The sequence below is a fragment of the Rhinoraja longicauda genome, chromosome 13, assembly GCF_053455715.1.
Source record: "Rhinoraja longicauda isolate Sanriku21f chromosome 13, sRhiLon1.1, whole genome shotgun sequence".
Taxonomy (NCBI): Eukaryota; Metazoa; Chordata; class Chondrichthyes; order Rajiformes; family Arhynchobatidae; genus Rhinoraja; species Rhinoraja longicauda.
In genome coordinates, this window is record NC_135965.1 from 30,748,337 (window position 1) to 30,761,051 (window position 12,715).

The window sequence follows — 12,715 nt, forward strand, 5'->3', positions numbered from 1 at the left end:
ATTAATCTTTTAGTGATTTGTGAATTCAGGAATTCATGCACGTTAAACGTGGTATTGCTTGCTGAAGAGAAACTCAGTATTCAACAATTACTGCATATTTTGTTGAATAGATTTGTTTGAGTGATGTCATTTTCATCAGCACCCACCTGCAATATGAAAGGACACAATTGGAGTTGGTGAGTCAATCAAGTGATCACAAAGATACAGAAACTTACACTACAAAGATGCAGAAACTGAACTGCATCAGTGGTTTGTTCAGGAAAAGATGAGTATTATGTTGAATGACTTTGTGTGATTTTTCCAATACATGTTGTGATGACACGTCCTCCTTTAGAGCCCCTCCGATCGCCATCACTGTGGACAGGCCAAAGGCAGCCTACGATAAGCACCACAAACAATGCCCAGCTGCAGGAAAGCACCGGCAGCCTGGAAGGAAGGCTGTGTACAGTCTGGTATTTTTACCTAAAACAATGGAAAGACTTGCAATAGAAGGGCCAGGTAAAGATTCATCAGACTAGTTTCTGGGCCGGTCTCGGGGACGCGCGCGGACAGGTGGTGGCCGGGAGCGGCGGCGGCGGCGGCGGTCTCGGGGACGCGCGCGCACAGGTGGTGGCCGGGAGCGGCGGTTTCGGGGACGCGCACAGATGGTGGCCGGGAGCGGCGGTCTCGGGGACGCGCGCGCACAGGTGGTGGCCGGGAGCGGCGGCGGTGGTGGTCTCGGGGACGCGCACGACCGTTGTGGGGAGGCTGGGGCCACGTGACTCGCTGTGTGACGTGCGGAGGGGGGAGGGGTGACGGAGCGGCCGAGGCTCGGACCAGACCAGACCAAAGATACTCGAGTCTTTGGGCCAGACCGTCTGGTCAAACAACCGGGTGCGGCCATGGGCGCCAGGGCCTTGTTGGAAAAGCGTGGGCGGTGGGAACGTGTGATTCCATGAGGGAGGCTACAGTGCTGGAGCAGAGAGAGGGGCCGCAGAGGTTAAAGGAGGCGGAGGGTGCAATGCTGTGATGGAGGGTAGAGGCATGTAGAAGAGGGAAGGGCAGGTTGTGGTTGTGGTCGGGAGGTTAGTTCGGAGTGGTAATGGGTGGGGAATGGTATATCGTTACAATTTAATAGGAACCCGAGGAGTAGCTTTTTCACCCATATAAGCTGCCAGAGTTGGTAGTTGAGGCAGGGACTGTCTTAATGTTTAAGAAACATTTTAGACAGACACATGGATAGGAAAGGTTTAGAGGGATATGGGCCAAATGCAGGCAGGTTGGCCGAGTGTAGATGGGACGTGTTGGCCGGTGTGAGCAAGTAGGCCCTGTTTCCAAGTTGTAAGACTATGACCAACAGGGAGGGAAGAGAGGGGGTGATAGGAGAGTATTGGGCATTAGGAGAAGCAAGGACGTGGTAGGTTGGAGGGAGGGATGGAAGCAAAGTAGAGAGAAGTAAATGGGGAAGGGAGGGGTGGTGTGGAGAGGGGTGGGTAGGGAGAGATGGGGTGGTGGGGATAGGGAGGGGTTGATGGAAGGATGGGGAGGGAGGAGGTGATGGAGAGAGGTGATCATAGGAAATATACTATACTAGTCCCAGTGAACAAAAGACATTGAGTGCATGACCGTGAATTATCCATGGCAATTTGGTCCTTTCCTGCTGTCATTCATTATCCTAACTTGTATTGAACATTTTGTGAGAGGAAACTTTGACCCTATGTTATTTTGCACTTTTTTTTAGATATGACCACCAAGTGGACTGCAGGGGATTCCCCAGTGCTGTGCCTAGATGTCGGCCATGAAGGTCTTGTGGCATCAGGGGCTGAGAAAGGAGGTTTTAAAGTCTGGAATATACAGGGTTCCATCATTGGTCATCTGAATCTAGAGGGTGATGATGTGACTTGCATATCATTCTCACACACTTGTGAAAGTATAGTCTATGCATCACATGGTGAAGCAATAAGTGCACTGGATATCCGGTCACTTAAGGAGCCCATTGAGCGCTTCCACGTGAATGAGGATGAAATAAATTGCATTTCAATCAATGAAACAGATAGTTATCTTGCAGCTGCAGATGATTCTGGATCAATAAAAATCATAGACTTAGCTAGCAAACAGGTCACCCGCTGCCTTCAAAAACACTCAAATATTTGCTCTTGTGTAACGTTTCGACCTCAATGGCCACAGAGTTTGCTCTCCTGTGGACTAGATATGCAGGTATGTATCATTGTTGTGTGGTAATATAACTGGTTATCAAAGGGAATTGGGGGGGGGGGAGCATTTAAAATGGTTCTAATATTCATAATGAGGAGAAATCGTTCACTTTGAAGTTTTGTGGTCCAACAAAATTAGAAAAGAATGGGTTCCATATCCAGGAACAATTGTGCATTATTCTAGCCTATAATCAGACAAATTTGCTTTTAGTTTGGATATGCCAAGTGCAGATGGTTTAAGTGTACAGAGCAACAATGTATTAAGGGAAAAGGTTGATTTATTTAAGAAGATTTTTCTCAGCTGAACTAATTGTCACATTTGCAGCATCATTTATTGTATGGTGTTTAGAGGAATGAAACTTCTATGAGATATGTAAAAGCCCTTTTGTTTGATAGTCAGCTTAGGGGGCTGAACACCCCTGTAATAGATCAGGCTGCTTGTAACTGTGGTTTGATCCAGATTCTCGAAAACCACCAACATAAATAACTATACCACAGTGGACTGAGGAGGCTAAGTTCTGCTTCAAGACTATCGTGTGTCAGTGGATTGGAATATATTGAAGGCTACCACATCCAGCTTGAATTAGTATACCTCGGTCATCGTCATTCTTTCCATGAAATACATTGACGACTTCATTCCAACAAAGAAAATTGGGGTCTATCCGAATCAAGAACCTTGGATGAATAGAGAGCCTCGATCTCTACTAATGTTGCGATCCAAGGATTTCAAGAAGGATGACCCCCGCACTACAAGAAAGCCAAGTTTGATCTCTGCAATCGTATCAGGGATGCCAAGAGAGAATTCCAAAACATGCTGGAGGTTTAATTCAATCAATCAGATGCTAGGTGACTGGTTCAGCCTGAAAACCAACTTGGGGTATGAGCCAAAGTTCGGGCTGATCTTCCCAGTGACATATTTCTTTCTCTGAATTCAATAGCTTTTACATCTGTTTTAAATGGGTAAACAAATTCCACTAATGCCCGAATGCAGTTCTAATAACCTTAATTCAACACTAAGACAAAGTAGCCTATTGGCACATAGTTCACCACCAGAAACACTTTTTTTCCATCTACTAATGCAGTATACATCAATATTCAAAATGCATTGTAACAGGTCTCCAGAGCTTCTTCAGAATCTCTCAATTCTGTGATCTCTGTCACCGAAAAATACTGGGATACACCTCAATTTTCAAGTTCCCCAGGAAGTTGCATCATTGCGACTTGCTAGGTAATATGTTGTTCCACCATCACCATGGTGTTTAATTACTGGAGTTCCCTGTCAAATATCACTATATGATACTTTGATCAAAGGATGACAGTGATTCAAGGAGGTGATTGCTGCGCTAGCAGGGACCACCACATTTCATTATGCTTCTTTTTAAACTAAAACTTTTCTGACCAATCCAGTAAATATATCTTTTTCCAAATAGACCTGTTGCATTAGGCATCAGCCTTGGTGCTAATTCTCTCAGTGCTGGGTTAGATCTTTATAGACTAAACTAAAATGTCATACTGACTGAATGCTTCATTTGCCCTTGTTTCAGATTCTAAACTCTAGTTATGGATGTAACCTATTAGCACAATGTAAAGAACAGGTGTGCGAGTCAAAATTTCACCTTCCGCCCCATCTTCTTTTCAGTGATCAAGGACATGCAACAGTGCAAGTCACCTTCAAATAGCTATTGTCTTTGTTACTGTATATCTGAATATTGGAAGGCTCTGTATGAAGTTTTAAGCCATACATATACTTTGATGCTATGATACATTTATCCTTAAATAAGATGATTTTTTCTATCTTACCAAACATTTTAGGGGGAGGTATAAAATTATTTCCTCAGCCTTTTATTCTGTTTATCAGACAACAGTATTGCTGGATATCTCTGAATTGATTTAACTGTATTTAGAAGCCATAATTTGAACAAAACCATAATGTACATGCCAAGTGCAATCATCATTGTATATTGCATTGACAATTATTTCAGCACCAGAAGGGTTTTTTGATACTAATCAATTAAAAAAAATTAAATGGACTGCAGCTTGAACTTTTCCTGCACTTTTGGGTGCACAATAGATAAACATAGTTTCACCATACCAAAGTTTAAACTAGGAGCTTGGGTCAACAGTCAAGCACTATCAGTAAGATAGTAATAGTTTTCACACGTGCTGCACCTAAGAAAGCACCTTGTTGTTCAACAATTTAATAAAACTTGAGGAAAATACTTCAATTAGCTGTGTTTCCCAGTATTGGTAAAAAAAATTGGGGGGAGGTGGAAGAGGTAATTTGTTTCAGTATTAAAATGTTCATTGAGTTAAAAATAAAAGAAAGATGAGAGTTTTTGGTAAATCAAAAACATAAAATTTATCAGTTTTACATCTGAATGTCATTGTGAATAGAATGGTTATTATAGAAAACATCATTTCAAAATGTATACAAATCTGAGATCTAGTACAGTTGATTTATTAATGGAATGGGGGCTTTGCAGGCTGACCCAACATTTAATTGCCCATATCAAATTACTCTTGAAGATGGTGAGTTGCTTTCTTGAACTACTGCAGTCTTTGAGGTGTATATATTCTCACAATGCTGTCAGTGAGAAAATTATAGGATTTAGACACAGTGATAGCAAAGGAATGCCGATTATATTTCCAAGTAAGGATGGTATGTGGCTTGGAGGGCAGTGTCCAGGTAGTGTGTTCTGATGTTGTTGGTTTGCATGTCCTTTGAGCTGATATAGGCTTTAGTAGGTGCTGCCAAAGAAGTCTTGGTGAGATGTTGAAGTGTATCATTAAATGGTACAAACTGCTGCTGTTATGCATCAGTGATGGAGTGAATTAATATTGTCGATGAGGTGCCTATCAAGTAAGCTGCTGTCTTGTACAGTGTTGAACACGAGTACTGCTGAAGCTGCAGTCATCCAGGCAAGGGGAGAGCATTCCACATTCCTTGACACGAGCCTTGTACATGAAGCAGTGTTGATGAACAGTATACCTTAATCAAACAGGCCGTATATATCACCATCTTAAACTCGGGTTAGCTACAATATTTCTGTATACATTGTCACTAAACCAGTAGTGGACTCTTGAGCCTTGGACATCAGAATTCTTTAAAATTTTGTTTCTGCTCTGAACTACATGCTTCCATGAAAAAGCTATAAATGGCGATGTGTGAGCTAAATGTTGAAAATGGGATATTAAATCCAGTCAGATTTAGCTCTCACAACATATGAGCCTTTATCAGGGATTTCTTCATAAGACCGTCTGTAAAGCATGTCTGTCTTTTCCCACATTTCCTTATGGGTTTTAGGCAATTGCAACATCGTATCTCTTTCCCAGACTGGGGAAATCCAGATTGCAACAGACAAGGCATTTATTTGCCTTGTAATCTGTTGACTGCAACTTGAGAACAACTGAGCAGATAGTGCAGACATGAAAAATCCCCTAATACATTTGTACATCAGCCAATTAGAGGGGAACGAAAAAGATCAATATTCAGTATAAGGGGCAAGTGTTAACCAGCAGATTGTGTTGTAAGTTTTCTCTTGTATTTTCTACTTGATATGTCAAAAATGATTAATTTAAATTTCAACTATTTTTCTTTTGAATTTCTTTTGCTTTCTCATTTCTCTGGTAAGGTGATGCTGTGGAATGTGCAGAAAATTCATCCAGTTTGGACTGTGAACCTTCAAGATCTTGCACAAGAGGAAGAAGATAATCAGCAAATGGCTGGGTGTCAGCTTTTTAATCCACCATTGGCTCACTTCACTACAGTTGCCAGTTGCGGTAATGTATTTGCCTGTGGGGCTGAAGATGGCAAGATACGTTTATTCAGAGTAAGAGGAACAAGGTTTGAGTTTGAACGTCGATTCTGCGGTCACAATTTGGGTGTTTCTCAGGTTCATTTTCTGAACTCTCTTTCGCATCCTTACTGGTTGATTTCTGGAGGGAATGATGCAAAAATTCTGCTATGGGACCTGAGTGAACAAATCCTGACTGATGGAAAACGACCATCAACATCATCTAGGCAAAAATCAAAAGTTGGATGCACTACTAAAAAAGCACGCGGGTCTAAAGGAATTGCCCATAGTGTAAAAGACAACAACAAAAATAAAAATGATCATGTTTTGCCAAAGCTCAGTATTGATCATGGAGACAAAGTGAATTGGATTTCTAGTGTGGATATAAAGGGTTCTAAAAGAATATTTATTGCTGACCAGAGCTGTCAGATATCAATGTACACTCTAGGTGACGTGTAGGTATGCAGTGGTGAAAGTATTTAGATGAAAGTGACAATGGCTTGGTAAAGGAGATGGAAAGAAGGAAATTCACAGACTTTCCACAAATTCTGAGGTAAATATGAGGGCCAACTGCATGTCTTGATAGGAGCACATAGAATATCGAATGACTTGGAATAATCAAATCAGATGCTGAACCTTAAAACACTTAATATTTTGTAAAATTCCACACACAAAAATCATGTTCTGTACAGATTTTCAATGATAATGTAAACAGCAAACAAAGAGTTTGGCAGAATGTTACCTGGTTGTTTTGAGTGCACTGGGAGGAGGCTGCTGTGATTTGGGAATATCAGGGTTGATGTGATTCCCTGGAGTGAATGAATTGATGGCAATTCTGAGAAACATGCCCATTGGAAGTATGAATATAATGTTTACTGGTAAACATAGCAAGTAGATCCGCGAGGTTCCTGGACGGCAGTAGGATTCATCAGTGTTGCTTTGAATGTTGCTAGTATTTGTGTTTGCAAGACGTTTTTCATATCATTGATCCTGAAATATTTCAGAAGATATTTTTGTAATTGAATTTACAACAGCTGTGTGACTGAAAAGTCCTTTCTCGATAAACCACACTCTTAAAACAATCCCTCAATAAATTGCTATTGATTGTCATGGTGTTTTAAGTTTAAACAGGTTATTAATAAATGCTGATGTTGAAATAAAACAATGAGAATTCATTCCCCCTTTCTCTGTCAGAGGAGAAAAACTGTCAAATATTTATGTTCCGGCACATATCTGGTGCATATGTCAAATATGCACAGTTAATTCTTGAAATGGCAGAACAGACCCAAAGCGCCAGATAACCTACTCCTATTTCTAGTATTCTGCAGAGAACACTTTGTCATACAGAAAGATAAAGCAGCCACTTTACATTTGAAAGTATCACTGACAGTAATGATATAAATCACCAGAGATTTTGGTCTCGGTGGCGCCTGTCTTCCTCATCAGATAGTCATAAATTATTTCAATTCCTTTGTTCTTCAAAAAGTGCCATTGGCTCCCTTTGTCATCCTATCTCATCTAAAAGCCAAGACCACCAATGGTTCCAAACTGAACTTTTATACCAGAAAATGTTCTTAAAACCTTCGAGCAGAGTTTGAACCTTGAACAGCCAATCAAGATAAAAGTACTAATACTGAGCCAAAGACATTTGACACCCAAAATCTTTAGTCAAGTTTTACATAATGACCACCTCAGATATCAGGGCCAGGCACCATTTGTCTTTTCAAACAGACATCAGAGATCTCATTGCACTCCTGAATGGAGGATGGGGGTTTTCCAAGTGTCCTGATGGACATTTCAATTATCACATTAATGACAGTAAAATAACTGCCATATTTTCTTGGTTTATAATATACATGCATGAATTAGATGATGTGAAACATTCGGTATACATTGTATCAAAATGTTCTTTGCATGTATACTGTATATTAAAATTCTAACATTTTTTTACTAATCAATTAACACTAATCAAAAAATGAGCTGGGTATAAATAATCTAGCTAAAAAATGGCAATGATATGTATTCAGTGAAAGGAAAGGTTATTCTGTTGCTATATTAACCAACCCAATTTTAAAGTCATTCATTCACAACTTTAAACATTCTTAAAAAACAATTAGCCAAAATCAATCAGTTTTCTTTTGATACTTGAACAATAAACTCAAGTTGATGTAGTGCTTTAAATTTTCGCCCGAAGTAACAGGAACAAAAAAATAGCTTCCACAAATAGTTCAGGACAGATGGTGTAGATTAGTTAACTTTTGGCTGTCAGCTCTTGAGTGCCAGGGCTTAAAGTTATGGATATTTTAACTTGTTAACTAATTCATTTATTAGATAATCAAGGCAATAATAACATTTATCTTGAATTAGTGAATACTGACATTTGAGCAAGTGCATTGTTTGCCAAAGTTTTTATTTCCAAACTCCTGAGATCAGGGGCACTGACTCAATCAGTGGGGCAACTGCTGCCCTTAAAGGAACAAGCAGCCAAAAGCTTGTTTGAGGTTTTGTCATGGCAAAACAGGTCTTCCCAGGGAACACATCTAGAATAGTGAAAAGGAGAATGACAATTTTCCAGTACTGAAAGTGAATTAAAGTAATGCTTTACTTGAAGAATTTGTATTTAATAATGGCCGTCAGGATCCAACTGTGTATACTTTATGAAACATGATGATATCACACACGCTCTTCTTTCTTTATATCACCCTGCTTCAAATGGAGTTGGTGAGAGGTCAGAATAGATGAAAACTCAAGAGCAAGAGTTGCAGAGAATTTCTAACCTGTGCCCAATTTCTTGCTCAAGGGTAGAATAATTTGCATCCTATCACGAGGGATATATCTGCAGAACTTTCCGTGAAAAGAAGATTGAGATCACACCAGAGATTGTTCAAACAAATTTGTCTCCAGGAGTTAAACAGGTAAGGTTGAGGCAGGAACCAATCTGGAGTTCAATCAAATGATCTCCACTGAAAAATAAACAAAGCATGAACATTGAACCACTGCCTGAGATGGTTGTAATACAGAGTCAAAAGAGTGGATTATCAATTCCAAATATGTCTGAAGATACAGAACCTACTTTAAGTTCAAATCCATGATCAAGCAGACCAGAGGTTGATTCAACACTTGTAAGGGGACCAAGAAGACTCTAAAAGCCAATTATTAGACTATACCTATGGTCAAATGTCTATAATGATAGGCTTGTATTTCACCGTGCTTGGGGTATTCCTATATGTTTGTATAGTGATCCTAATGGATAAGCCAAGTCTTGCAGTGTTCCTGCTTTACAATGTAGGTTTTTTGATTTGTTCTAAGAGTCTAAAGACCCGATATATATAATAGTTTGCCTGATAAATAAATATAGCTCCGATGGATATATTTACTGTGCCTCAATGGAGTCTGAAGATGTAAGAGTACATTTTACCAAATACCAGAATTGTGCTGTGCCTCAAAGCTGCCAGTTGGGCACAGTATTTTGAGTAGATTAGGTTTAATTCCGATAGATTATAGCAATTGGCCCAAGACAAAAAGTTGCCATCCCTACTTATGATCGCTAAGTCAATATCTTTACAAGGAGATATGTTTATTTCTCTAAAACTATATCATGAATCATTGTGATATTTAGATGAGCGCTCCTGACCTACCATCTACCTCATTGGAGACCCTTAGACTATCTTTAATCATACTTTACTGGACTTTATATTGCACTAAACATTATTCCCTTTATTCTGTATGTGTACATTCTGGACGGCTTGATTGTAATCATATATAGTCTTTCTGCTGACAAGATAGCATGTAATATAGCAAAAAGGCTTTTCACTATACCTCGGTACATGTGACAATAAACTAAAACTAAATGCTCACACAGTTTATTAATATCCAATATTTAGGCTTGCAGGCACAAATTTGGGCAAAGCAACTGCCAAATTATTCTTCAGCCAGAGTTGTCTTCTGGAATGAAGGAGATTTAAGTTAAAATATTACAGAACAAAATAAAATGTTCGTAATGTTGTTTTCTCCATTATTTGTTATCTCGGCCACAATTAATATGAGGCCTATAGAGGTGATTCACACGCAACCCTTGCATTCCAAACTGGAAATATTATCAGTCTGTGTAACCTGAAAATATTAAAAACACCCTGGGCTTCTTTACCTTTGTCATTCAATATTTCCAAAACTATTATCATTTCAATAACATTGTTTTTCTGGTTTCCCAATTGAAGTAGATGACCTCTCATTTATCTACATTATACTACATCTGCCATGTATTTGACAAGTCTCTCAACTTGATTAAATTCCTATGAGGCCTCTTTGCAACTTCCTCACAGTTCCTGCCAGTTTTGTATGACCAAATCACTCTGTCAACCAACTTTTCACTTTTAATGAACTGCACAGATTTATTTTTTGTTTTACTACTTTTAGAATAATTCCCTTAAGTTTATATTGCTTCTCCCCATTCATTTAACCAAATTATAATACTTTGCATTTTTCTTGGCAGTGTTTTGCAGCTAAATTCACTGCAAATGCAAAGTCTGGACATATGCAAAGCCAAAGAGAATAAAAGCACTGGACGGAAATGAAGAGACAAGGCAAAACAAATGACATGAAAGTGACACTGAATAAGATTATCAGGCGCAATAAAAGAGAATAGATGATAAAATAAAGTAAAGGAAGGGCAAGTAGAAAGAGACTGGAAGGAAGAATAGACAAAAGTATATCTTGAATTGCACAAGAGAATGGAGAAAGTGAAAGAGGCAAAATCTGGGATTAGTTGCATGGAGAGGAATAGAGGCAACATTGGAAGCAGACTTTCAAAGTAATGGAGATTGGAGGATGCCTTCATTTAGCTGGAGTGAGTAGACAGGAAGAGTGCCAACATCTGATGATTTTAAGTTTTAACAATAAGAAAGTAGCAGTTCATCTGAATTGGAACGTTTGGAGTAAAGAAAAAAGCACCAGTTTGAAATTGAATGTCTGTGAACTTTACGGGACAATGGATCTGAGAGTTGAGACATTAATATTTCAGTTAACACAGAACTAAGAGATGACCCCATGAGTTAACACAGGTCTAAGGGATGACCCCATTGAGTCTGCTGTAGATGAAAATAAACATTCATATCATGACCCACCCTACAAGGTTATAATTACCCACTGCCTCTCCAAACCCTACATACCTTCCTAACAGTTATTTTCTGTTTTAAAATTTTCAATTGTAAAGTGTTTATGTACTTAATCAGTAACAATGTCCAAAGAAAAAAAAATGATGATTGCATACCCTTGGATTTCTATGGAAATGCTAATTCTGGAATCTCTAATTTTGTCCCCTTCAACATTTAGATTTAAAACTGCAATCTCTTGTTTCCTTTTAGTACAATAAAAACAACAGACATTCATTGTACCTGCAGATTAAGTTTCAAAGCCCATATCATTTAGTTTCAAGTCTAGCATTATAAAGTTTCATTCTCGAATTGTCAGCTTTGTGGCAAAATGTCAGCTTTTCATAGTTCCTGCTGAGCCGCTCCTAGCTTGAGGCATTGTGTGACTGATGGTGTTTTGGTTATTTCTCAATACCAGAATCGAGCCAGTCTGCTGCAAAGAAAGTCTTGTTAAATTATTGAGTTACCTAATCTGATGTTCTGCAATTGTTCATTTTTCAGTAGCACTTTATTCTTGAGCAACCTACTGGAAAGCCTCAATTGGTTCATTGTCATTTGTTATTTGTTCCAAGTCCAGGGTATTAAAATTGACATCACATCTGAGTACGGGGAAGTCACACCTTGGTATTCATTACTCGCCTGAATGAATAAATTCAGTCAGAGTGTTTTGGCTTTTGAGTAGAAGGAGCTTGCAGTTTGCTTTAAAGGGCAGAAAATAAAATGTCTACATTGCAGCTTAATTGAATCAGCATTGCCCATAAACATAAAATAGATTCCTGCCTGTAAATACTGTGCATTCACCGTATCATCACAATAGACAATAGACAATAGGTGCAGGAGTAGGCCATTCAGCCCTTCGAGCCAGCACCGCCATTCAATGCGATCATGGCTGATCACTCTCAATCAGTACCCCGTTCCTGCCTTCTCCCCATACCCCTCACTCCGCTATCCTTAAGAGCTCTATCCAGCTCTCTCTTGAAAGCATCCAACGAACTGGCCTCTACTGCCTTCTGAGGCAGAGAATTCCACACCTTCACCACTCTCTGACTGAAAAAGTTCTTCCTCATCTCCGTTCTAAAGGGCCTACCCCTTATTCTTAAACTGTGGCCCTTGTTCTGGACTCCCCCAACATTGGGAACATGTTTCCTGCCTCTACTGTGTCCAATCCCCTAATTATCTTATATGCTTCAATAAGATCCCCCCTCATCCTTCTAAATTCCAGTGTATACAAGCCTAATTGCTCCAGCCTTTCAACATACGACAGTCCCGCCATTCCGCGAATTAACCTAGTGAACCTACGCTGCACGCCCTCCATAGCAAGAATATCCTTCCTCAAATTTGGAGACCAAAACTGCACACAGTACTCCAGGTACGGTCTCACCAGGGCCCGGAACAACTGTAGAAGGACCTCTTTGCTCCTATACTCAACTCCTCTTGTTATGAAGGCCAACATTCCATTGGCTTTCTTCACTGCCTGCTGTACCTGCATGCTTCCTTTCAGTGACTGATGCACGAGGACACCCAGATCTCGTTGAACATCCCCTCTTCCTAACTTGACACCATTCAGATAATTGCCCCT

General features: G+C 39.7%; 1 protein-coding gene across 2 annotated transcripts; it reads left to right on the forward strand.

Moving 5' to 3' along the window:
* The first annotated feature begins 235 nt into the window (after nucleotides 1-235).
* On the forward strand, nucleotides 236-9,197 carry wdr53 (WD repeat domain 53). 2 transcript variants are annotated; one of them, XM_078410711.1, is made up of 3 exons: nucleotides 236-498; nucleotides 1,721-2,196; nucleotides 5,825-9,197. In XM_078410711.1, the coding sequence occupies exons 1-3, from the start codon at nucleotides 282-284 to the stop codon at nucleotides 6,443-6,445; spliced, it is 1,314 nt and encodes a 437-aa protein (XP_078266837.1). In that variant the 5' UTR covers nucleotides 236-281; the 3' UTR covers nucleotides 6,446-9,197. The 2 variants fall into 2 exon arrangements, with proteins under 2 accessions (XP_078266837.1, XP_078266838.1); XM_078410712.1 differs by lacking the exon at nucleotides 236-498 and adding an exon at nucleotides 782-873.
* The last annotated feature ends 3,518 nt before the right edge of the window (nucleotides 9,198-12,715 follow it).

Coding starts and splice junctions, on each gene's coding strand:
- wdr53 (XM_078410711.1), top strand. CDS start 282: ATGACTTTGTGTGATTTTTCCAATACATGTTGTGATGACACGTCCTCC. Junction 499..1,720: donor ACTTGCAATAGAAGGGCCAG/GTAAAGATTCAT, acceptor ACTTTTTTTTAG/ATATGACCACCAAGTGGACT. Junction 2,197..5,824: donor CCTGTGGACTAGATATGCAG/GTATGTATCATT, acceptor TTCTCTGGTAAG/GTGATGCTGTGGAATGTGCA.